The sequence below is a fragment of the Pseudopodoces humilis genome, chromosome 25 (genome assembly GCF_049639895.1).
Source record: "Pseudopodoces humilis isolate 2021_Gansu_Grassland_sample_001 chromosome 25, ASM4963989v1, whole genome shotgun sequence".
NCBI lineage: Eukaryota > Metazoa > Chordata > Aves > Passeriformes > Paridae > Pseudopodoces > Pseudopodoces humilis.
The window spans coordinates 6,653,961-6,675,218 of NC_142224.1; the positions used below are offsets into that span (position 1 = coordinate 6,653,961).

The window sequence follows — 21,258 nt, forward strand, 5'->3', positions numbered from 1 at the left end:
GTCTTTAATCAAATAAAGTACTGTTAAAGGAGCTGGCTGGGGGTCGTGAGGTCCTTCCGGAGCCGGTCAGCCCCGGCCAGGCGGGGGCGGGACGTGCTGACACCGCCTGGGGCGGGGACACGCCGAGGCACTCGGTGGTGGACAGAGGAGCGGCGGAGGAGCCCGGGAAGTGCTGTCGGACTGGAGTGGTGAAGGTGAGAGACTCTGGAATGGGGTGGGACCGCTGGCATGGGGTAGGACCCCCCCACTTTGTGCCCAGACGACCACTGCCGTTGGGAAGCCTGTGGGGCTGGGGCCACATCCTATGACACAAGGACTCTAGTGCTTCAGGGGCAGCTTTGGGATGTGGTGGGGGCAAGAGAAGGGGGCTTAGTTGCCTTGGCCCATGTCGGGGCCAGATGTGGGACATGCTGGGGCTTCCTGGTCCCTGGAGTGCTCTGCGAGGGGTGCAAGGAAGGAGCTGCAGACAGGGAAGTAGGAGAAACATGATCAGCCATAAAACCAATCATTGCACAATGTTTTGGTGGTGTGTGGGTGGGCTTGGGAGCTGGTTCCAGGATCTAGTGGTCCGGGTCAGTGATGGCTTTGCTCGTGTGGTAGCCTCGAGAGAACTCGGTGTTGGAAGGCAGCCAGACAAGGTTTTCCCATCCCCAAATCTTGAAGCTCATGGGCAGTCACAGGAGGACTGTGTTATTTCTTGGCCCATGGCCACCACTGCTGTCTCTGACACCTCTTGGGGAGCCTGGGAACGGTACTGGCCTGGCTGGATTCTGCTCCATGGCTGGACCTTGTTTACTCCAGCTTCCTGCCCCGCTCCTGCCACAGCTCCTTCAGCTGCTGTCAGCCAGAGGAATCTGGCAGTCCCAGAAGGTCCAGCTGCTGTGCTGAAGGGCCACTATCTCTCCCCCTCTTCCAGCTGCCCTGCAAGCCCTCAGCCCTCTCTGAGCACTAGGCAGCACTAGGCTGAGCACCATAGGCAGTAGCAAGGCAGCACAGCCAGGTACTTTTTGGTAACTTCTTGCCTTGTTGCACTTGCTGCTGTGTGATGCCGTAGGTTGGTACATGTGGGGCAGCAGGGGCAGGGTGCCATGCAGGGAGATAGAACTACAGGATTCCATGGCAAGGGATCCTTGCTGGCAGCCAGGAAGAGGAGAGTGATCAATGCCTGATTTGGAGATTTACCTACTGCTCTCCCAGCAAAGGGCTGGGTGATGGGTTCATGCCAGGGGTTAGATTCGAGACCCACCAAACTCATCCTGTGTCACAGTCCCCAAGATGTCGTCAACGGGAGCTGCAGATACTCTTTGTAGAGCTGAACCTCTGGCCTGCAGGTGAGAAATTGTCGTTTTGATACGAGAGCATTTTGAGGAGGAGCTCTCCATTGTGCAGTCTTGCGAGGGGTCTGGATCCTTGTGTCTCTGGGCTGTGGTGTCCAGAGGCACTTGCAGGTGCTGGGGTCAGTGCTTGAGCTGCAGCAGTGATTGCGTCTATGTATGGCTCACCGGCCCTTGGTGCTGGCTCATCTCGGGGTGGGTTGGGTGCAGTAGGAGTGGCTGCACACCCTCCCCGACCTGAGCACATGCTGAGCATCCATCGGTCTGTGGAGACCCCGAAGCGTGATGCCGGCAGGGCCTCGGCCGGAGCACAGCTGGGGCTGCAGGGGTGCAGGAGCACTTTGCCGGAGGATGAAATCAGCGGGTGTGGCCAGGATTCCTCTGCTCCCGCCGGAGCTGTCTGGTGGCTGATTTATGATGGTGTTATTGCCAGGATCATGGCGTTGCCTCAGCAACCACAACGCAGCCCCCACCATCTCTCGCCTGGGTGGGATGGGGCTGGCTGGGTCTCCCCCATACAGTTGTTAGCCCCAGGCCGGGAGGCAGCAGCGAGGAGCAGTCTCCTCACTTGCCTCTGGCTTTGTGCAGGAGACAGGCTCCCCCTTCCCAGCGGCCCGGCGGAAGAGACAGTTGTTTACCAGGGCAGAGGGTGTGGGAAGGAGTGAGCACACCCGAAGTGCATTAGCAGATGGGGAGCAAACAGGCAGCCAAGTTGGCTGGAGGCTGCGATGCTCCGCTGTGTGTGCACCCGTTAGCTCGGCCACTCAGGCTTCCTTCCGTGACTCATCCAGCCAGCCACAAGTGGGGATGAGAGGCCGTGCGAGGGGGTGCCATGCACCCGCCTCTGCCATGCTCTTGCTTCGTCCCAGCAAGCCTGGTACTGCATGGCATGGCCTGGCAGTCTGTGCTCCTTCATGAGCACGGGCTGAATACCCATGCCCTGACCATGTCCTGGCCAGCGGCACAGAATGCAGCTCTGGGGTCTGCTCATATCTGATGTGGCGTGAGTCAGAATGTGCTGTGCCCAGACTGGGTCTGGGTGGGCAACAGCAGGTCAGGTAGGAGTGGACCCGCAGAGCACCTCTGCCCGTACGGGCTTGGGTGATTATATGAATCACCCAATATGAATGAATTATGTGTGCATATATGTGAATGTGCAGGCCGATTGCAGACTGTGGGCAGTGCCACACAGGGGCTTCCCAGGAGCACGGTGGGGCAGCATGTCCGTGTGCAGCCTGAGCTGCGTTAGTAGGGCCCCTGCATCGGTGGGGCTGGGCATCTTCCCAGGTGAGGCTTTTGGCTGTGCCAGGTAAAGAAAGGGGCTTTTGTCTTCCAGGAAGCCAGGGCTGAGTAGGCAGCCCTGCGCGGGGTGCACGAGGACCGTGGGCTGTTCGGTGGTAACCGAGCCCGACCCCTTGGCATTTGCTGCCTTCACCGCTTCCCACGGCGGGAACAAGCGGCGCGTTCTGCAGGCGGCGGCGGGAGAAGAAAGGCCGCCTTGTCTGTCCTAGCAGTGGGGCGCCGGCTGGGGCGGCCACGCTCCCGCCCCGCATTCCTGCACTAGAGCCGGCTGGAGAGGGGCTGACGGCAGGCGTTCCCTGTGTGTTGATGAGACAGGTGAGGGGCTCTGTTTGAGGGTAGTGTTGCGGGACTGGGGACATTGGGAAGTGGTGGGATGCCAGGGTCACCCTCCAGGTCATGGGCAGGTAGGGCTGCTTGTGAAGTGGGGGGGTGGTGGTTGGATAGTTTGGGCAGAATCGGAGACAATCCCCCAAGTGGCCAGGATGGGGGTCCTCCATGGTTCTCACCAGGTCTCACCAGTACAGCCGTGCTGGGAAGGAGTGAGTTAACAGCGGCGCAAGATCCCACCCTGGCCCCGCTCCCTTCCTATAGAGCAGCCTGGCCCCTCCTGGCTTTTCCTTCTTCCTGCACATTGTGACGGGACGTAGGTGTAAGTGAGGGGCAGGGGCTTGGCTGGGCTGCGGGGTCTCCAGACGCTGGGAAGTGCGTGGGGAACATGGGCACCCTGCCATGGAGGGTCCCGCTCGGCACCAGGACCAGGCGGCAGGTAAGAGAGAGCCGAGATCCTGCCTCAGCAGCTGGTGAGCACTCATGAACTGCTCTTGGGGTACCTTTTCTCTACATCCCCCGCCCCTTTCCCCAGCTGAGCTGTCCCCATCAGTGTTGTGGCGGTGGTCCCCATGGAGCCCTTGCTGTGGTGCGACCAGTCCTGACGTTGCAGGATGAAGCCCAGGTTTCATCCCAGTCCTGGATCCCACGACTGGTGCTTTCCAGCATTTCATTTTTTCCACAGTGTGTAATAGCCACTCACTCGCCCCCGCAGCTGAGCCCAGTGCTGGCCGAGGGGGGGTCCCTCTGGGGGCTGGTGGGACAGTGGGTAATGCTGGTGAGAACCAAGCCCGGGGCTCCTCCTGGCGGCCCCGGGACCGGCATCTCCTAACGGGGATGGAACACCTCCTATCTATGCTGCCTGGGAAGGGTTAAGCCCCGGTCAGCTAGTCCAGGGCGGAAGGGAGGGACGTGGGGAGCAGCAGACGGTAAATTTAGATCCCCGGAGCATCCTGACATGGCGTGAGTGCTGGGTGATGGAAATTGTTCCTCCTCGAGTTGCCTCCCACTCACAGAGAGAATGTGCGGCAGCATGGCTGCTCCATGGGTGGTGGCCCTGCCTGCCGGCCGCAGGCCTGTAAGGCACATGGATACGAAAGACTCATCTGGGCTTGTGCGCTATGAGGCTGCTGTCCAGGATGTGCAGGAAAAATACGTAAAGGCCGTGCCCAGTGCAGTCACTTGTACTGCCATTCTGTTTCTTCTCGCAGCCCATGTCCGGTACCGTCCAACATCTCCAAGAAGGCACCATGGAGGTGTCGGGGAGGACCCCCACCAGCCCAACCCACAGAGTCCAGACTATCATCCAGGTGAGCACACAGGATCACAGGATCTCTGCTTTGTGGGAACAGGGGAATCTGGCTAGGAGTCCTCCTCTGCAGCCAGCCCTACCACCAGCACTGGCACTGCCCTCTAGCCTCTCCTCAGTCTCAGCCAATCCTATTTACGGGATCCTCAGCAAAGCCCATTGAGCTAAGCGGCTGGCAGCTCGGATCCTCTTAGATGCAGCCCAAGCCCCACGGATCTCCAGCTCCTGGGGCAGTTTGCCTCTGCTTCTCAGGATAGGTAGCACAGGCAGGAGAGCCCTCCTCTCCTGCTCATGCTGCTGGACAGTCCTGCTGCCATGTAGCTGTGCCTGGGCATTGACCCTGGCTATGTGGCTATTTTGGAGCAGCTCAGCCAGGTGGGCAATGCAGGGGAGTGGGCTGCAGCTGCAGGAGCTGTGAGCATCCCTCCCTCTTCTACAGAACAGCCCCCTGGACCTGATTGACATGGGCAAGGGGCTCAAAGTCCAGACGGAGAAGCCACATTTGGTGAGCCTGGGCAGCGGTCGGCTCAGCACTGCCATCACACTCCTGCCCCTGGAGGAAGGTGAGTGCCAAGGGGTCTCCATGGGTATGCTGGTGACAGAGACACTGAGACACCCTCTCTGCTGGCAGGGAGGACCACCATTGGCACGGCTGCAACAGACATCGTCCTGCAGGGCCCCGGGCTGGTGCCCCAGCACTGCTACATCGAGAACGTGCGAGGGATGCTCACCCTGCACCCCTGTGGCAACGCCTGTGCCATCGATGGCGTGCCACTCCAGCAGCCCATGCACCTCACCCAAGGTAGGAACAGGCTGTGCTTCACTGGCGCCTTTGCCCGTGGAGTTGTGCTGTTGAGTATTTGGGTGTTTGAGGAGCCATGCAGTAACTGCATATCCTAGCTGACATACTCCTGGCTTCTGTGCTTTGCGGTGGGAACCTGCCAGGTCCTGGCACAGTTTCAGAGCTGGCTTTGCTGCTGGTATCAAGTGAGCTGGGAAGGGAGAGACCCGGGGAGGCCTTGAAGAACAGCGGAGATGCTGAGCCAACTTTGGGAAGGGAGATGATAGAGGAAAACACTTGGGTGTCCTCCCGACGGATGGCTGCCGGGACATTGCTGGTCTGCCTGCGTGGCCACAGGGCTCGGACCCGGCCGGCCCCCCGATGGCCGCTCCCAGGGAGCGTGGACAAAGCCTCAGGCCCTTCCCACGCGATCCCCGCCCCGCCAGAGCTCGCGTCTCGCTTCCCGGGGAGGACCCTCGGGCGGGGCGGGTGAGGCCCGGCCCCCGCCCCTCCCGGGGGCGGTGCGGCGCTGCCCGGGCGGCGGCGGCGGCGGCGAGGGCGAGGTGAGTGCGGGGCTGCGGACCACGCGTGTCCGCGCCGGGCGGGGGGGTTCGCTCCCTTTCCTCACAGAGCCACGATGCCCCCGCAGGCGGTGGCGCTGCGGCCCCCGCACCTGCCCCGTCCCTCCCGGGAAGGAGGGTCCCACCCGCGGCGTCCCCGCGGGGGACAATGGGAGCCACGTGGCCGCGGGAGGAGGCTCCGGCCCGCGGAGCCTGCCGGGTCCCGCCAGTCCCACAGAGGGCAGCGAGGGCCGCGGTGGGCTGCGGGGTGCGGGCAGGGGTCAGCCGAGTCGCCCGTCCTCCTGTCCCCAGGGGCAGGCAGGGACACGACAGAGCAGGGACAGCATCTGCGCAACGCCACAGCGGGATGAACTGCGTGGCTGTCAGTTTGTGGTGCAGTTTGGTGATGACTCGCTTTGCTGGGGCAACCTGTGGCTCCAACTGTTGCTGGCAGTGGGGAAGGCACAGGGCAATGATGCGTCTCTCCGGGAGACTGGCTGGGCGTCGGCACTGCCCCGGCAGCAGGATGCCCTCGCTGAGCCGGGGTGAGCAGCGCTCCGTCCTGCCCTGGCGCTCAGACAGGGGAGCCAGGCCCCCGCGACGGCGAAGGCAGCCAGTCTGTACTGTCTCTCGCTCACCTTGCTGCGAGCTGGGCTGACGGGTGCTCCAAAAAACTCATCCCCTCCGGCGAGGGATTTTCAGCAGCGGCTGTTGGTACGGAGCGAGCCTCTCCCCAGAGCCCTGGCAGGCGCTTCAAAGTGGGGCGTGTCAGCAGCAACCCGCCTTCAAGCCGCCTGATGCTCCCCGCTGCCAGCACATGCCTCCCCGGCAGCAGGGGCAGCAGGTGAACGACAGCGAGTGCCCACGGCTCTGCTCCCCTTCCTGAGCTGCCTTCCTTCTCAGGGCTGCTCAGCAGCCTTGCCCCAAGAGGCCTGCTGCTTTGGGCCAAGAAGAGACGCTTTGCAAGCAGGGACAGGATCTGTCTTGTCTGCAGCTGGCAGCCACACAAGCCCTGGAGTGCAGCCAACTCCCCCGCAGCCCCCAGCGGGGACCCAGCTGTGCCTGCGCCTGAGATGCGCTGCCGGCAGCTGCCAGAGAGTGACCTGGATTTCAGCCTCCCCTTAAGCCTCTGCTGACAGCGGGAGCCTGCTCCCTTCCCGAGGGCACATCTTAGAGCCAGCAACGCCCGATTGCCTCCCTGCACTCTCCAGCACCGCTCTGATATTGCCAGCTAGCAGCTGAACCCTCTCTCCTCTCTCCCAAGGGTGTACCATCTGCCTGGGCCAGGCCACCTTCCTCCGCTTCAACCATCCTGCTGAGGCCAAGTGGATTAAGAGCATGATCCCAGCGGGGGGCAGAAGTCCATCGGCTCTCTATGGGCTACCAGCAAGTAGGTGATCTCCCCCTTGTCCCACGTGGGGCAGGACAAATGCTGAGATGCTCCCTGGCACATGCCATCAGCCTTCCCAGTGCCCAGTGTTCTCCCAGCTCTGTCATGCTGCACTCAGGAGTGGGGCTCACACCTGGCTGTGGTGTGCCGTTCATCAGCTCAGCATGGTAGGGCAGCTGCACTGGTATTTGTTAATGATTAATATCAGCTCGAAGAGGTTGACTGTGGGGGCACTGAGGCATGGCTTTCACTTCTGCCCAGCCTGGCCATGGCAGAGCCATTGTCCATTGGAACTCCCCCCAGTTTCCTGAAAGCGGCTGTTTATGTGCTGGGACTGTGAAGGCCATTCTTCTGGCTGCTGTCCTTCATCTCATGAGCTTATCTTGCTGTGTCTGCCTCTCTGTGGGGCAGTGGGCCAGGTGCCAGTACCATGCCCAGTTCCTGGGAATGTCCAAATCTCTTGGGCTGGTAGCCTGTATCCCTGCCCCAACCAGCACACCCTGGCACGGGGAGAGGAGCTTGGCTGCCTTCCCGTGCCACGTGTGTGTTGGGAAGGCAGCATGCCTGCAGCTGGGGGACGGGAGGAGGGACACGGGGAGGTGCTGTGGCCGAGGAGCGTCACACAACCATGCAGCATCCCGTGTGGGCCTTGCATGCTCACTCTGTGCCACGTGGGACTGGCTGGGATCACACTGCCAGGGCTGTGGTGCATCTTTCAGGCACTGAGGCAGTGCCAGCTGCCATGGGGGAGCTGCTGGGTGCCAGGGGTGACGCAGCCTGGGTGGCACGCTGTCCTGGCTGGACTCCACGCCTGCTGCGATTTGCTAGTCCCCTGAGTGACAGGCACATCGGTGCTGCGCAGGGAGGACAGGGCAGCCCAGGCAGGAGCACCCTGGCTGGGGTGTGGGGAGGCTGCGGGCAATGTGGTGGTGGGTCCGGACGCGCTGCAGGTCAGCAGCTTTTGGCTATTGCATCTCTGGCCTCTTGCTGGGAAGCCAGAGTGTGCAGGGGGCAAGTGGTGGGTGCTGGCCGGTGGTTCGGGCAGCTGCTCTCCAGGGAGTGGAGCAGGGAGCTTCGACGCAGGGAGGGTGGCTTGGCTGTCTTCTCAGGTTTCTGTCTCCTGGGTGATGGGGCTAGAAGGATTCCTCCTCCTTGTCCCAGCTCCCCAGCTGGAGTGGGAAAGGGTGGCAGCAGGGTGCAGGCAGCTCAGGGGCTGTGACCCAGCCCTGACTCTGCAAGTCTGCATGGAAGAATCATGCTAGGCTGCCCTGTAGCCCCCAGCGCGGGCAAGGGATGCAGTGGAGTCACACCACACTGATGCCTGCTCCTTTGTTTCCCTGCAGAATCTGAGGCCCTGGTGAATGGTGGCCACCAGCTGTCAGAGCGTGAGTGTCACAGCCACAGCTCCCTTGTCAGCTCCATCGAGAAGGACCTGCAGGACATCATGGACTCGCTGGTGCTGGAGGATTCGGCATCCCGCAGCGTTCAGAAGCCGTCTGCCTGTGGCCGATCCCCCCTCTCCCCTGTGGTGAATGGGGGTGGGCGCTGCCTCCTGTCCCCTCCACCTAGCCCTGGGGCCGCCTCGGGGGGCTCAAGCTATGAGAACTTCTCTCCCCTCTCCTCCCCAGCCAGCAGCAGTAGCTACACCAGCCCCTCACTCAGCAGCCAAGAGCAGGGCCCAGCCGTGCCTCCCCCTCTCCCACTTCGCTCCTCCAGCTACAACCACACTGTCCAACCACCCACTCTGCCTGGCGGGGCTTCTAGTGAGCCTTGGCCAGCTGAGAGGCTCGGGGACCACCGGGTGGGCAGCCCCCGGCTGACACCCAGGATGGTGCCACGGCCGCGGGTGGCCCTGCAGGAGCGGCCCCCTAGTCCCTTCCGGGAGCCACGGGACTCTCTGGCCCCCAGCCGGCAGCCCAGCAGCAGGGCAGTCCCAGAGGCCCGGCTGCAGCCCCCTGAGAGCCCACGGGTGGCCCGGAGGAACACTGAGAGCATGCGGGAGCTGCCTCCCCTGAGTCCCTCCTTGTCACGCCGGGCTGCCAGCCCCCGGGTGGCCCCTGACACCCCCTCCTCACAGCCCCGGCTGGGCAGGGAAGTGCCTGGCAGTCCCCGTACCAGGCGCAAGGGCCCAGAGGAGACAAAAGGTGCTGGGAGTCCCTCACCCCCACTGCTGGGAGAGAACCCCACACGCCGTCCCAGTTTCACTACTTGCCTGAGCCCAACGTACGGGCTGGGCTCCCCAGCTGTGCCCTCGCCCCGGCAGAGCCCCCGCACCCCCAGGAAGCCTTTAGGGGACTCACGGCTGCCAGCAGGGTCACGGGAGCGCAAGAACAGCATCACTGAGATCAGTGACAATGAGGATGAGTTGCTGGAGTACCATCGGCGGCAGCGGCAGGAGCGGGTTCGGGAGCAGGAGATGGAGCGCCTGGTGAGCCTTGAGGCTGGGGGGAGACACGTTTGAGTGTGGGACTCTCTTTGCAAATACCTGTTATCATTTGCTGCTTTGAAACCTGAACCTTTGCCTCTTGGGGATTTGCCACAGCTGCCAGGCTGCCGGCTTATCCAGGAGGATTATGGCCAGGAGCAGGCATCGGTGCTCAGCAGCTCTCTGGGAATACAAGGCCCCCAAGTCACAGTAGCCTGTGGAATCTGGTGGGGCTGGCATGGCCCCAGGGCTACTGGCCAAATGGTGGTGCCCTTGCCTTCTTTATATCTTGTCCATCCCTGCCAGGGCGCATCTGCTGGTGGTGCCATGGCTCTGTGGACATTGCATCTATATTTAGGGCTGATGGAGTTTTTATGGAATTGGCATCTGCTTGGATGAGGTTTGCCATGTCTCTGCCAGTCCTGCAGGCCGAGCCGCCAGGGCCGTGTTTGCTCAGCCCTGACTCACCCCTGGCGCAGGCAGCCTGAGTCACTGCCTGGAAATAGCGGAGGCGCTCGGCAGCCGGCACCGCCGCCTGTAATTAGTCTGTCTCAAGCTCCCAGCACATCGCGTGCCTGGCTCTGCTGTGGGGTTGAGCTGGCTGCATTGTGCTTTGAAATGTTGCCTGCCCATCCCAGCGTGCGGGCCCATATTCTGCTCCTGCCACAGCACATGCTGGATGGGGACCGTTCTTCTTCACAGGAGCGGCAGCGCCTGGAGACCATCCTGAACCTCTGTGCTGAGTACACCAAGACAGGTGGCACTGAGCCAGGTGACGTGCACAGGCTCCTGGCTGGTGACATGGATGCTGGCCAGTGGTTCCCCAGGGGTGCCATGGCTCTGGGCCATGCTGTTGAAGAGCTGCAGCAGAGGGAGAGCCTGGAGAGATCAGATGAGGAGAACCTGAAGGAGGAGTGCAGCAGCACTGAGAGTACCCACCACGAGGTAAGGGAACAGCTGTGCCATTCTGTTACCATGCTATTCTGCACAGTGCCGTGCCAATCAGCCCTCTCCACAGCATGAGAAGCTGACAGGCCCCCGGGCCAAGGAGGCGCAGCGACTGGAGGAGGAGCGTGCCAGTGTCCTCGGACACCTGGACCAGCTGAAGGGCCGTGTCAAGGAGCTGGAGCAGCAGCTGCAGGAGACATCACGAGAGGTGGGGTGTCAGGGGACACTGCTGAGTCCTCTGCTGTTTGCAGCACTAAATCCTAAGGATATGAGCTAGATCCAGCTAGAGCAGCAGTCCTGACATCCTTTTGCTTGTTCAGGCAGAGATGGAGCGGGCACTGCTGCAGGGTGAGCGGGAATCAGAGGTGCTGCGGCTGCGGCAGGAGCAGGAAGCAGCGCAGCAGGTGCAGGAGAAGCTCTCCAGCCTGGACGCCAGCATCCGCAAGGAGCGGGACAAGGTGAGCCCAGTCGCAGGTTCCCATTGCCACCAGCTGTGCCGTACCCTCTCTGGCACTGACAGCCAGTGCTGCAATGCCTCATGCTGCAGCGTTCCCCTGTGGACTTGTTCTCCAGAGCTTGGGCTCTGCAGAAGCTTAGGGGAGTAGCCCCTGTGGTTTGTGTTGTGGGGGAATCTGTCTGTCTGTCTGGGCTGGTCAAACAGCCCTGTTGGAGGAGAACACAGCCGATGCTCAGGAAGCATTTTGGCTGCTGCCTGTTGCTCTGGCAGAGAGACTGTGGTGTGAGGCTTTCCAGTTGGCTGCTGCCTGTGGTGGGCAGTGCTGAAGCAGAGGCCTTGCCACTCCCCATTACCTGCCCTTGCTAGGGAACTGGATGTTGCAGCAAGTCACCTCGCTACGCTGCACCTTCATGTGTGATGACAGCTGTTGCTTGTAGTGTTCAGCTTGCTGGAGTTGGCTGGGAAACTACTGCAGGTGTTCAACTTGGTGGCTTTAGGAGGGGGTCCTGGCCCCCTTCCCCCTGATGTTGCCTGTGGTACAGTTACTGCCTGATGCTGCATGTGTGGAAGGTTTGTCCCAGCTGCTGGTTGCTGGCTATCCCACAGCCTTGCAGGCAGTGTGGCATGGCCTTGTTGGGATAGCTGCCGGGATCCAGTTCCTGGTTGCCTGAGGCCATTGTCTCTATGCAGCCTATGCCGAGGTCCCACCAGCAGCTCTGTGCCACCGTGATGTGGCATCAGCGTCCCTTGGGGTCTGGCCAGCCCCATGACTAGGTGCCAGGGCTGTTGGGGTGCCTATGGCCTCACAGAGTGGCCATTGCTGCCTGCCAGCAGTGCTCCTACAGCATTTGGGGGTTTTGTTCCGGTTTTGGTCTTCCAGCCCTTTGTAGGCATCTTCTGTAGCCAAGGACAGCCTCGTGCAGAGCCAGGAGAGGAGTGCAGGGAAAGCCCTCTCCCAGCCTCTCTGATGACCTAACTGCCCCTTTCCTAACCCATCTGCACTACTTGCACTAACAGTGCCTGCTCTGAACTCTGTCATCCCCTCTGACATCTCTGCATGTCCAGGAGTCCCCAGGCAATCCACAGATCCTCTCCTGGGGCACTTGCCTGTAGCAGCCTTGCCTCCCTGCCAGCATGTCCCATTATAGCCCTTTTCATGATGTCCCATCTCTGTATGGAGCAAAGGGTTCCTTGCAGCAAGCATTTCTCAATGCCAAGCCCCTGTATGGTAGTGTCAGACATGTGAGAGATGGTTCTCCTATGTCAGTCCCATGTTGCTGGCCCCATTTTACTGCTCCTGTGGCTGGGCCCCTCATCTTGGCTCAAGGGTCAGCTCTGCTGTTGACTCATCATAGCCTGAGTACCTCTTGCTGGACCACAGCCTCCTGTTTTCACAGCTGCCCCATGAGCGACCTTCTCCTTCTAATGGATGAGGGTGGTCCATGCCCTCAGTCTGCATTCAGGACCTGCAGTTCCTAACTGGCAGCAGTTAACAAAGCCAGTTTGTGTTTGTTGTGATGCAGCTGTGTGCGGGATTGGGATGACTTGAACCATGCTGTCAGCATTGATCTTTTTGCTGCCTGCAAGTTTGTTTCTGGAAACACAAAGCAGAGGTCAAGGGCTGGCTGTAACCCCTCTAACACTGCTTGGCCCCAGCTCCTGTGTCTCTTGATCTCCCTGTAGCTGCCATGATGCTCCATCTTTTGAGCCTACTCTGTCTCCAGCTGAGCCTCTCTCTAACTCACAGCTTCTGCATGGCGCCCATTTGAGAAGTGTGTTTTCTTTCTTTCTTTCCCCCCCCGCTTTTTTTTTTGTTTTGTCTTCTCTTGTCTTGTTCTCCCCTAATTCAGGAAAGGGCAAAGGTTGATGCTGAAAGGAAGGAGCTAGAGCAACTCCAGGCGCTTTACCATGAGTCGAAGAGCCACCTTGATAAGTGCCCTGAGTCAATGCGGGAGCAATTGCAGGAGCAGATGCGAAGGGTCAGTGTCTCCCCCCACCCCTCCCGGACCGTGGCCCACCTCCCTCCGCTCCAGCTTAGGCCAGCTCTTCCCTGCCAGCCGGGGCTGCGCTGGGAACATCGCACCCAGGCTGGAGGTGGCTGGCACCGGGCACCATCGTCCTGGTAAGCTTGCCGCTCACCCGGGCCCCGGGCATGAGACCGGCTGGGCAGAGCTCCTCGGGACTGGGCAAGGCACAGGCATGGACTCTGCCCTGCAGAGGAGGGCAGGCTGGGGAGCCCTGGGGGCTGCTGCATCTTCATCTGGCTGCCTCCAGCTATTTCCTGAGAACGCTCATTTACACTGTGATTATGATCTGTGTTACTGCTTGTCCTCAGCATTTTTTCCTATTACCTGGTATTTTCTGGAAGTGGTTGACTTCCCCCAGCCCATGGCTAGTGCCTGCCCAGATAAACTCACATTGCCACAGCCTGCTCCAGCCAGGCACTCACATTCTGGTTGAGGGCTGGCGCATAGCGGGCAGGGGGGCCATGGAGCGGTCTCTGTGTGTGGGAGCCCTCAGGAGCCGCCGCATCAGTGCTGTGTCACTGCCTGTCCATCTCATGGAGCAGGGTGAAACACATCCCTGTGGGGTGCTAGCACAGTGGCTGCCAGCATGGCACCGGCAGGCCCGGAGCTGAGTGCTGCCACGTGCTGCCGGTGCATGAAGGCTGGAAGGATGCGCAGGAGTCTGTCCAGCACGGTGCTTGTCTGTGGGCGCTTTGCGGCCTGTAGGCTTGGTGACACAGTGTTGTGTGTTGGTGGTTACACCTGTTTTGCTACCTGTCAGGGCATGGCTTTAGCCCACATGTGGTTCAGCAGGGGCAGCTGGTCTCTGAGGGCTGGTGAAGCCCCTGGCTGTGGCAAGCTCATCTCATGGGGGTGACTGCTCTGTCCTGGGTGCCTCTGCTGCCTTCTTCTGATGGCAGACGCTCCTGTCAGCATCTCTTGTGTTTCTGGTGCCCAGCAGAAGGCGAAACTGCCTGTCTGCCCACATCAGGCACAGGGGACAGGCTTGGCTACCAACTCTGGTTCCTGGCCAGCACCAGTAGGATGTGGAGGCATGGCAGGAGGTTTTGCTCTGGGAGACCTGCCTGCAGGATGCTGACTGATCCACTCACAGTGCTCTTGTGTATTCAAAGGAGGCAGAGGCACTAGAGACGGAGGCCAAGCTGTTTGAGGACCTGGAGTTCCAGCAGCTGGAGCGAGAGAGCCACCTCGAAGAGGAGCGTGAGGCACGAGGCCAGCAGCTCCTGCAGAGCCGGGCTGAGTGCCACCGTAACATTGCCCGCAGGAAGGTAGGGATGGATGAGCAGTTGGTCCAGTGTGGCTGGGCTGTGCCCCGTGGGTCTGGCATGGCCAGGCTGCATCCCGTGGCTCATCAGCAGCCAGCTCATCTCTGCTGCCTGCTCCCCAGGAGCGGGTGGCTGCCCTGGATGCCCAGGCTGCCCAGATTCGGCTTCAGAGTGCCCAGGAGGCCGAGCGCCTGGCCAGAGAGCGGAGCAGCGTCCTGCAGCTCCTGCAGAAGGTAAAGCCATGGTTGTGTGCTCCTGAGGGTGCTCGAGGCAGGGGAGAAGATCATGCTAGCTTTTGACAGGTTGCTGGCAGGCAGGGTGAGCTTGGGCAGTGACTGGCCAAGGGGTGCCAGTAACTATCAGCTGCCTCTGACCTGTCACCCCATGTGCAGGAGAAGGAGAAGCTCGTGTCTCTGGAGAGGAGATACCAGCTCGTCACAGGTGGCAGGAGCTTCCCAAAAATGTCCTCGGCTCTCCGAGAGGTAAGTGGCTGGAGGAGGCTGTGGTGCTTTGAGCTGCTCTCCTGAGCTGCTGTTGTCAGTGAAGGCAAGCCTTGTGCTCCACCAGCTTTGCTCTGCAGCGTTTCCTGTGTTCCTGAGTACCTTCTGACCAGGTGCTTTCAGCTGCTCAGATTCTCTCCATGGCTTCAGAGGTTGGGAGGGAGGAAGGGAAATGCAACAGAGCAGCACATGGAACAGGACTGCCTAGGGTCCCATCCTTGCTGGAGAGCAAGCATGGGGATGTCTTGGTGCTGGTCCAGGGGACTTATAGGTGGAAGTGAGTTGCCCTATTACCCTGCTTGTGGTTTTGAATGGGGAACCAGAACCATGATGCCCTCAGGGGCTGTGGTGCTGCCTGACCTGCTGCTGGTAAGAGGCACAAGATGTCAGAGTCCCCTCGTGCCTGCCTGCAGTGGGACTCCTGCTACTGCCACCTTGCTATCTCTGCCCACCTTGCCTACATGATCTTTACCCTTCAACAGGAGACCCTCCATATCTCAGAACCTTATGAGCTGTTGGAGGGAACTAAGCCCCTGAGTCCCCTGCCAGCAGCAGCTGCCTCCTTAGCTTCTCCTGCCACCTACTCCTTCCCCAAGGCACAAGAGGTAACTAACTAGAGGAACTAGCTGCATGTGCTTGCTCACCCCTCCTTGGCCAAGATCCCTTTTGTGGACTGATACCACCCCCAGGCAGCAGGGCAGCCCCGCAGCAGCATGGCTGGAGCATTTATCACATAGCTGGCAGCTGTGGTCATTAACACTCAGTCCTTGAGTCCAGTTGCCCTCCTGAGCCCACCGGGCATCCCAGTTCCTGCTGCTGCCCTCTGTTTTAATCCTGCTGCAGTGGTGTGAGGCACAGGCTTCCCTCTTGCTTGCCATCTGGCTGGTCATCTCCTGACATCATCCTGTAGGGTCCTGCTAGCCTGGCTTTCCCACCATAAGAACAAGTCCTCAGCTTTAGCATGTTGGTTCAGAAAGGACGAGGAAGTGGATTTTAAGCTGGCTCAGCGCAGCTTGAGGTGCCTCATCCAGTGCTGCTGCACTAGGGAGGACTTGTGGCCAGCCTGAGGCATCCCTGCCCCTTGAGGCACTCAGCAAAACTGCACTGAAGGCTGGAGCCAGATGGGTGCCAGCATACCCAGCCCAGCTTGGTGCATGTGCTGCACCCTAGAGACACCATGGGCATCAGGGCAGGGCTGGGGAGGCAGTGGTGGGGCATGAATGCACAGGGAGGTTTGCTCCCGCTATGCAGTCAGTGCCATGATGCCAGCACACGGGTCTAACTCTTCTCCTTCTCCCTTGCCATGGATTTCTAGGAGTACATGAGGCTGTCTGACGTTTTCAGGTTCTGCAGTAATGCACCTGGCCCCAGCCTGGACACTAAAGCTTCTGCTGCTGCCCCTGCTGCCGCTCAGCGCTCTTTCTTGCTTGCTGTAGCTCCCACAGCCGACGAGGTACCTGCCCCAGAGCATGCTCGGGTTTGCTCCCTCGGGTTGCCTGCTGCATCCCAGGCAGGGAGAGAGCTGTGGCCTCCCTGTGTGCCCTGTGTGCCACATCCCTCTGGGGTCAGGACACTTTTCTGGCTGCAGCTGAGTGGGGAGCAGAGACTCAAACTGCCCAGTCTCCTTTCTGGGGTGCTCTTCTTGCCTGCTCTGGATGTAGTGGCAGGGTTTGGGAGCAGTGGGTGTCCAGCAGTGGGAGGGGTGACCCTTTGTCTGTTGGATGCAGTCCTGGCCACTTGTCTGAAGTGAGGAGGATGCAGAGCAGGCCTGACCCAGTGCCCAGCACCAGGGTGGCTGCAGCACCAACAGCTTTTTCTCCCAGGACAAGGCACCTTCCTTATGGGGGTTGGAGCTGCCTGCTCATTCCTCTGTGCCTGCTTGCTCTAGCTCTTACCCTGGTTTAATCTGCTTCTCTCTGCCCAGTATGTGACCGTTGAGCAACTCTCAGGTATCCTGGGCAGCCTCCACACCCCTGCTGCTTCCTCACTGGGCTGTACCCCTCCGGCTCCTTCATCCTCAGGCTGTGCTCCTCCTCTTCCTCCTCTTCCATCTCTCCCTTCTCCCTTCATCTCTGCAGAGGTTGGTGCCCTGTTTCCTTCTCTTTGGCCCCTTGCACTCTCCCTGGGAGGTGATGGACATGCACCGGAAGGGATGAGCTGCAGATGGAGCTGAGCAGCAGCTCAGGGTCTTGACAGTCTCCATACCCTTGACTGTCCTGCCTGCTGCTCCACTGCCCCCAGGGCAGGGGATCTTTGTGCTTGATCAGTTCTCACATTCTCTTGTACAGCAAATGGCTCCTACAGCTGCTGGGACTTAGCCAGGGGAGTGCACAGGATCCCCAGGGGTCGGCACATTAAATTCTGGGGGAATGGTGCAGGCACAGGCAGGGATGCTTCAACCTCTTCTCTGTGCATCTGTCCCTCTTGCTGCATTTGTCCTTCATCCTTTCTCACTCAGCCTCTCTCTCCAGATGGAGCAGCAGCTGTTGGGAGGCCCTATGTGTCTCCCAGCTCTTGATTTAGAGAAGTGGTACCAGGAGCTTATGGCGGGCTTTGAGACCTCCTCTTCCTCTGTCTCTCCTCCTTCTTCCCCTCCTCCACTTCCAGCTAAAGTTCACTCTTCTCACAAGGCTCTCCAGGTAATCCTGGCTCGCTGCTGCCGAGGCTCAGGCTTTGGGGCCACTGGTTGTGGCAAAAGTGGGGCAATGTGGGGATGTTCCTATGGACCCTGTACCTTGAGTGCTGCCGGGGCCCTGGCTGCCACAGCAGGCAAAGGCAGAGCAGACCTGTGGCCTGGGATAGGCAATCTCTGCCTCCTCTTGGCCTGCATCCCTGCCAGGATGGCACCGACACAGAGCAGGATCTGGGGAGCCATCTGTCCAGGGGAACTTTAGCAGTTGTCCCATGTCTCTTTCACATCTGTGTCTCTGTGCTCAGGTCTATCGTGCAAAAACAGAGGGTGGTGCTGGTGTCCTCACCTCTCAGATGAAGAGTGGGACCCCTTCGTCCTCACAGCTCAACCTCTCCGTGCTGGAGCGCAGCCCCTCACCCAAGGTATGGCTGCCAGGGGGACCCAGGCACCCTGGCCATGGCTCACATGTGTCTGGTGCCAGCCCCCATCCCCATCCTTGCAGCTGACCACCTGCTGTCCTGCCCAGGGCCCCCCAAGCCCGGCGGGCAGCCTGTCCCGCAACCTGGTGGCCACGCTGCAGGACATTGAGACCAAGCGCCAGCTGGCCCTGCAGCAGAAGGGTGAGCTCTGTCTCTGTGTCTTGACTCTGTGGGGAGGTGGGACTTCGGGAGATGCTATCCCTGCTGCCACTTGGACAATGGAGAAGGGAGCCTGGCTGAGGGTGGCAGCAGCAGCAGTGCTCCGGCAGGATGTGGTGCCTCTCTCATGGTCTTTTGCTTTTCCCCCTTCTCTTTCCTCCTGACCCCTCCACCTGATGGCCCATCTCCAGCCAAGCTGCTCCCAGCAGAGCCCTTGCAGCCGGGCAATGTACCAGGTAGAGACATGGGGTGATTTGGACTGCCTAGAGCAGCCCAGAGGCAGCAGCATGGCTGTTTGCTGGCACCTTCTGCCATACATAAGAGGGGCATGATCAGTCCAGGACCCCAGGTGCATCTCAGCATCTGCTTTGACACAAACCCTGTGCATCCCTAACCCGCTAATGCTTTGCCTAGCTTGTTCCTGCCAGCCTGGAACATGTGCCCCCTGCTCCTGCCCAGACAGATTGTGGTGCTTGCCAGAGAGTTGTGACAGCAGCTCCCATCTCTGCCCCTACCATACCCTCATGGCTCCAGCAGTGCCTGTAGTGTCTTCTGCCTATGCCATCCCTTCGCCCAACATGATGTGGCTCTGTTTGTGGCACATTTAACTTGACGTTGTCATCTTCCCATGGCACAGGTCGGCAGGTGATTGAGGAGCAGAAACGGCGGCTCGCAGAGCTTAAGCAGAAAGCAGCTGCTGAGGCGCAGTCCCAGTGGGAAGCCCTGCATGGGCAGCCCCCTTTCCCCACTGCCTTCCCCCGGCTTGTGCACCACTCCATCCTCCACCACCACCGTCCCCATGGTGCTGGGCCCCGGGCTGAGGAGCTGGACCATGCATACGACACACTCAGCCTGGAGAGCTCAGACAGCATGGAGACCAGCATCTCCATTGGCAACAACTCTGTGTGCTCACCTGACATCTCCAGGTAACCCTGGGGCCAGCTCATATGGCCGGGGGACAGCCTGCTCTGCTGATATGCTACTGGGTCAAGGTCCTTCCTGCTGGGGCAGCAGCTGTGGCTGTTTTGCAGTGCCAGTGGGATGGAGACAGGGAAGATTGAGGAGATGGAAAAGATGCTGAGGGAGGCACATGAGGAGAAGTCACGGTTGATGGAGTCCCGGGTGAGTGACAGCACCAGCACCATGGCTAGATGGCAAGTAGGTCTTCAGTCTTTGGGGCTGAGTGCCTGTGCATGCTGGCAGGAGCGGGAAATGGAGCTGCGCCAACAGGCGCTGGAGGATGAGCGCTGGCGCCGGGAGCAGCTGGAACGCCGTCTGCAGGATGAGACTGTGCGGCGGCAGAAGCTGGTGGAGAAGGAAGTCAAATTGCGGGAGAAGCACTTCTCACAGGTGTGAGACAGGCTGCCGTTCCCCTCTCCAAGCCTGGACAGTGAGGCACACCCAGCTTGCCACTGATGTCCCATCTTGCAGCAGGGGGACATGGCTCTTGTCACCATTGGTGGGCTTTGCAGGGCTGTGTTGCTTTTCCAGGCTCGTCCCCTGACACGGTACCTCCCCATCCGTAAGGAGGATTTCAACCTGCGGCTGCACATCGAGTCCTCAGGCCACAACGTTGACACCTGCTACCACATAATCCTGACAGAGAAGATGTGCAAGGGCTACCTGGTCAAGATGGGTGGGAAGATCAAATCTTGGAAGAAGCGCTGGTTTGTCTTTGACCGCATGAAGCGCACCCTTTCATACTATGTGGGTGAGTCCCTATGCTGCCTGGTGTCCCCCCACCCATGGCATCACCCAGAGTCAACAACAGGTCCCTCTCTTGGGCAGATAAACATGAGACAAAGCTGAAGGGTGTTATCTACTTCCAAGCCATTGAAGAGGTTTACTATGACCACCTCCGCAGTGCTGCAAAGGTGAGAGCTGGGTGTTGCCACTGCTCCAGTGTCTGCTGGGAGCCCCTGTGGGTATCCCCATTCTCCTGCACTGTCCTCTGTCACACTGGTAGGAGGTAGTAGGGCAGTGTGTGCCAGGGATGCTTGTGGAATGGTCCATGGCCCCTGATGGTGCCAGCTTCAGGGCGCCACGGGCAGGACCCCAGTGCTGGGCTTTGTGGGGGGACAAGGAGGGGATTACTTCTGCTCAGAGGGGGACAGAATGCTGATTTAATTCTCCCCTCCAGAGCCCAAACCCCGCGCTCACTTTCTGTGTGAAGACCCATGACCGACTCTACTACATGGTGGCACCATCAGCCGAGGCCATGCGCATCTGGATGGATGTCATTGTCACTGGGGCAGAGGGCTATACCCAGTTCATGAACTGAGTGGGGTGCTGTGCACCCCAGATCCACCACCTGGATGGACTTCTGAGCATGCCAAGCAGCAAGGAGCTCCTGAGGAGACCATGGCCCCTGCTATGCCTCATGCCAAGGGCTGTGCACACCAAGGTTGTGGACCTGCATTGGGCCCAGCTGGGTAGTACTGAGTGTTGCCTATTCAGGCAAGGGAATAAGTTTTTTTATGTTGATTTTTTAAAAACAAACTTTATTGGAACAATGTCGAAGTGCTGAAAAGTAAAAAGCTGCCAAAGACCTTGGGGAGGTGCTAGTTTCGGAGCTGATGCTGGTAGCTGCTGCTATAGAGTTCCAGGGAAGGAAAGCGTGAGGCCAGGCCATGCAGCCTCCTGGCCCTGTGTGGCCAGGACGTCCCACTGGGGTAGACTCAGACCTCTCTTTGTAAACTTTTTGTAATTTCGGATCGTTGACCCCCCTGGGCCGGGGCCAGATGGGGATTGCGATACGGAGTGCCCAGTCATAAAGCATTTTGTGAACCAGGCTCTCCCTTCTGTGTGGCCTCTGAACTGGCAGCACGTTACAGGCACACCAGAGTCTGGCCAGGCACTGGAGTGACGGACAGGGGGACACTGGGCAGGGGCCCCTAGGAGCTCACCGGGAGAGGGCTGAAGGGCACGGCATCATGCATGAGAGGTTGTGGGGACCGCAGAAAGGTGCAGGAGGCACCAGCGAGAAGAGCCCGGAACATCGGGACGGGGAGAGGCCAAGTGGGGGGGGGATGTGGAGCACGAAGGAGGGAAGGGTCTGGGGATGCGCCGGACCCGCCTGAGTCCACGCGAGCTGTGCCGAACCCGAGTTAAGCCAGAACCGGGAGCGAACCGAGCCGGGCCGGGGCGGGGTTTGGGGGCGCGGTGTACAAGGAGGCGTGGCTCTGTGGAGGCCCCTCTCGGCCGCCAGGGGGCGCACACGGTGCAGGCGGATCGCACGTGGCTCAGCTGCCGTGTGGCGCGCGCGCAAGCTCACGTGTGAGGCCGGCACGCGCGCCGCTCAGGCCAACCCCCGCGGCCCCGCTGCCGGCGGCCTCGGCCAATGGGGCCGCGGCTCCCGCTCGT

The 21,258-nt window shown here is 60.3% G+C and overlaps 1 protein-coding gene across 20 annotated transcripts; it reads left to right on the plus strand.

The window, feature by feature from the left end:
- The first annotated feature begins 107 nt into the window (after window positions 1-107).
- Window positions 108-20,443, plus strand: PHLDB1 (pleckstrin homology like domain family B member 1). Of its 20 annotated transcripts, XM_088066897.1 has the most exons (28): window positions 108-194; window positions 2,671-2,951; window positions 3,146-3,285; window positions 4,175-4,273; window positions 4,712-4,835; window positions 4,904-5,074; window positions 6,878-7,003; window positions 8,347-9,431; window positions 10,131-10,373; window positions 10,447-10,584; window positions 10,697-10,834; window positions 12,684-12,812; window positions 13,973-14,128; window positions 14,248-14,358; window positions 14,518-14,607; window positions 15,108-15,230; window positions 15,941-16,078; window positions 16,550-16,705; window positions 17,097-17,264; window positions 17,563-17,679; window positions 17,760-17,877; window positions 18,087-18,131; window positions 18,533-18,821; window positions 18,927-19,017; window positions 19,099-19,245; window positions 19,387-19,606; window positions 19,684-19,769; window positions 20,036-20,443. In XM_088066897.1, the coding sequence occupies exons 4-28, from the start codon at window positions 4,178-4,180 to the stop codon at window positions 20,174-20,176; spliced, it is 4,446 nt and encodes a 1,481-aa protein (XP_087923023.1). In that variant the 5' UTR covers window positions 108-194; window positions 2,671-2,951; window positions 3,146-3,285; window positions 4,175-4,177; the 3' UTR covers window positions 20,177-20,443. The 20 variants fall into 20 exon arrangements, with proteins under 20 accessions (XP_087923023.1, XP_014115305.1, XP_014115307.1 ...); XM_014259830.2 differs by lacking the exon at window positions 3,146-3,285; XM_088066896.1 differs by lacking the exons at window positions 108-194; window positions 3,146-3,285 and adding an exon at window positions 364-1,331.
- The last annotated feature ends 815 nt before the right edge of the window (window positions 20,444-21,258 follow it).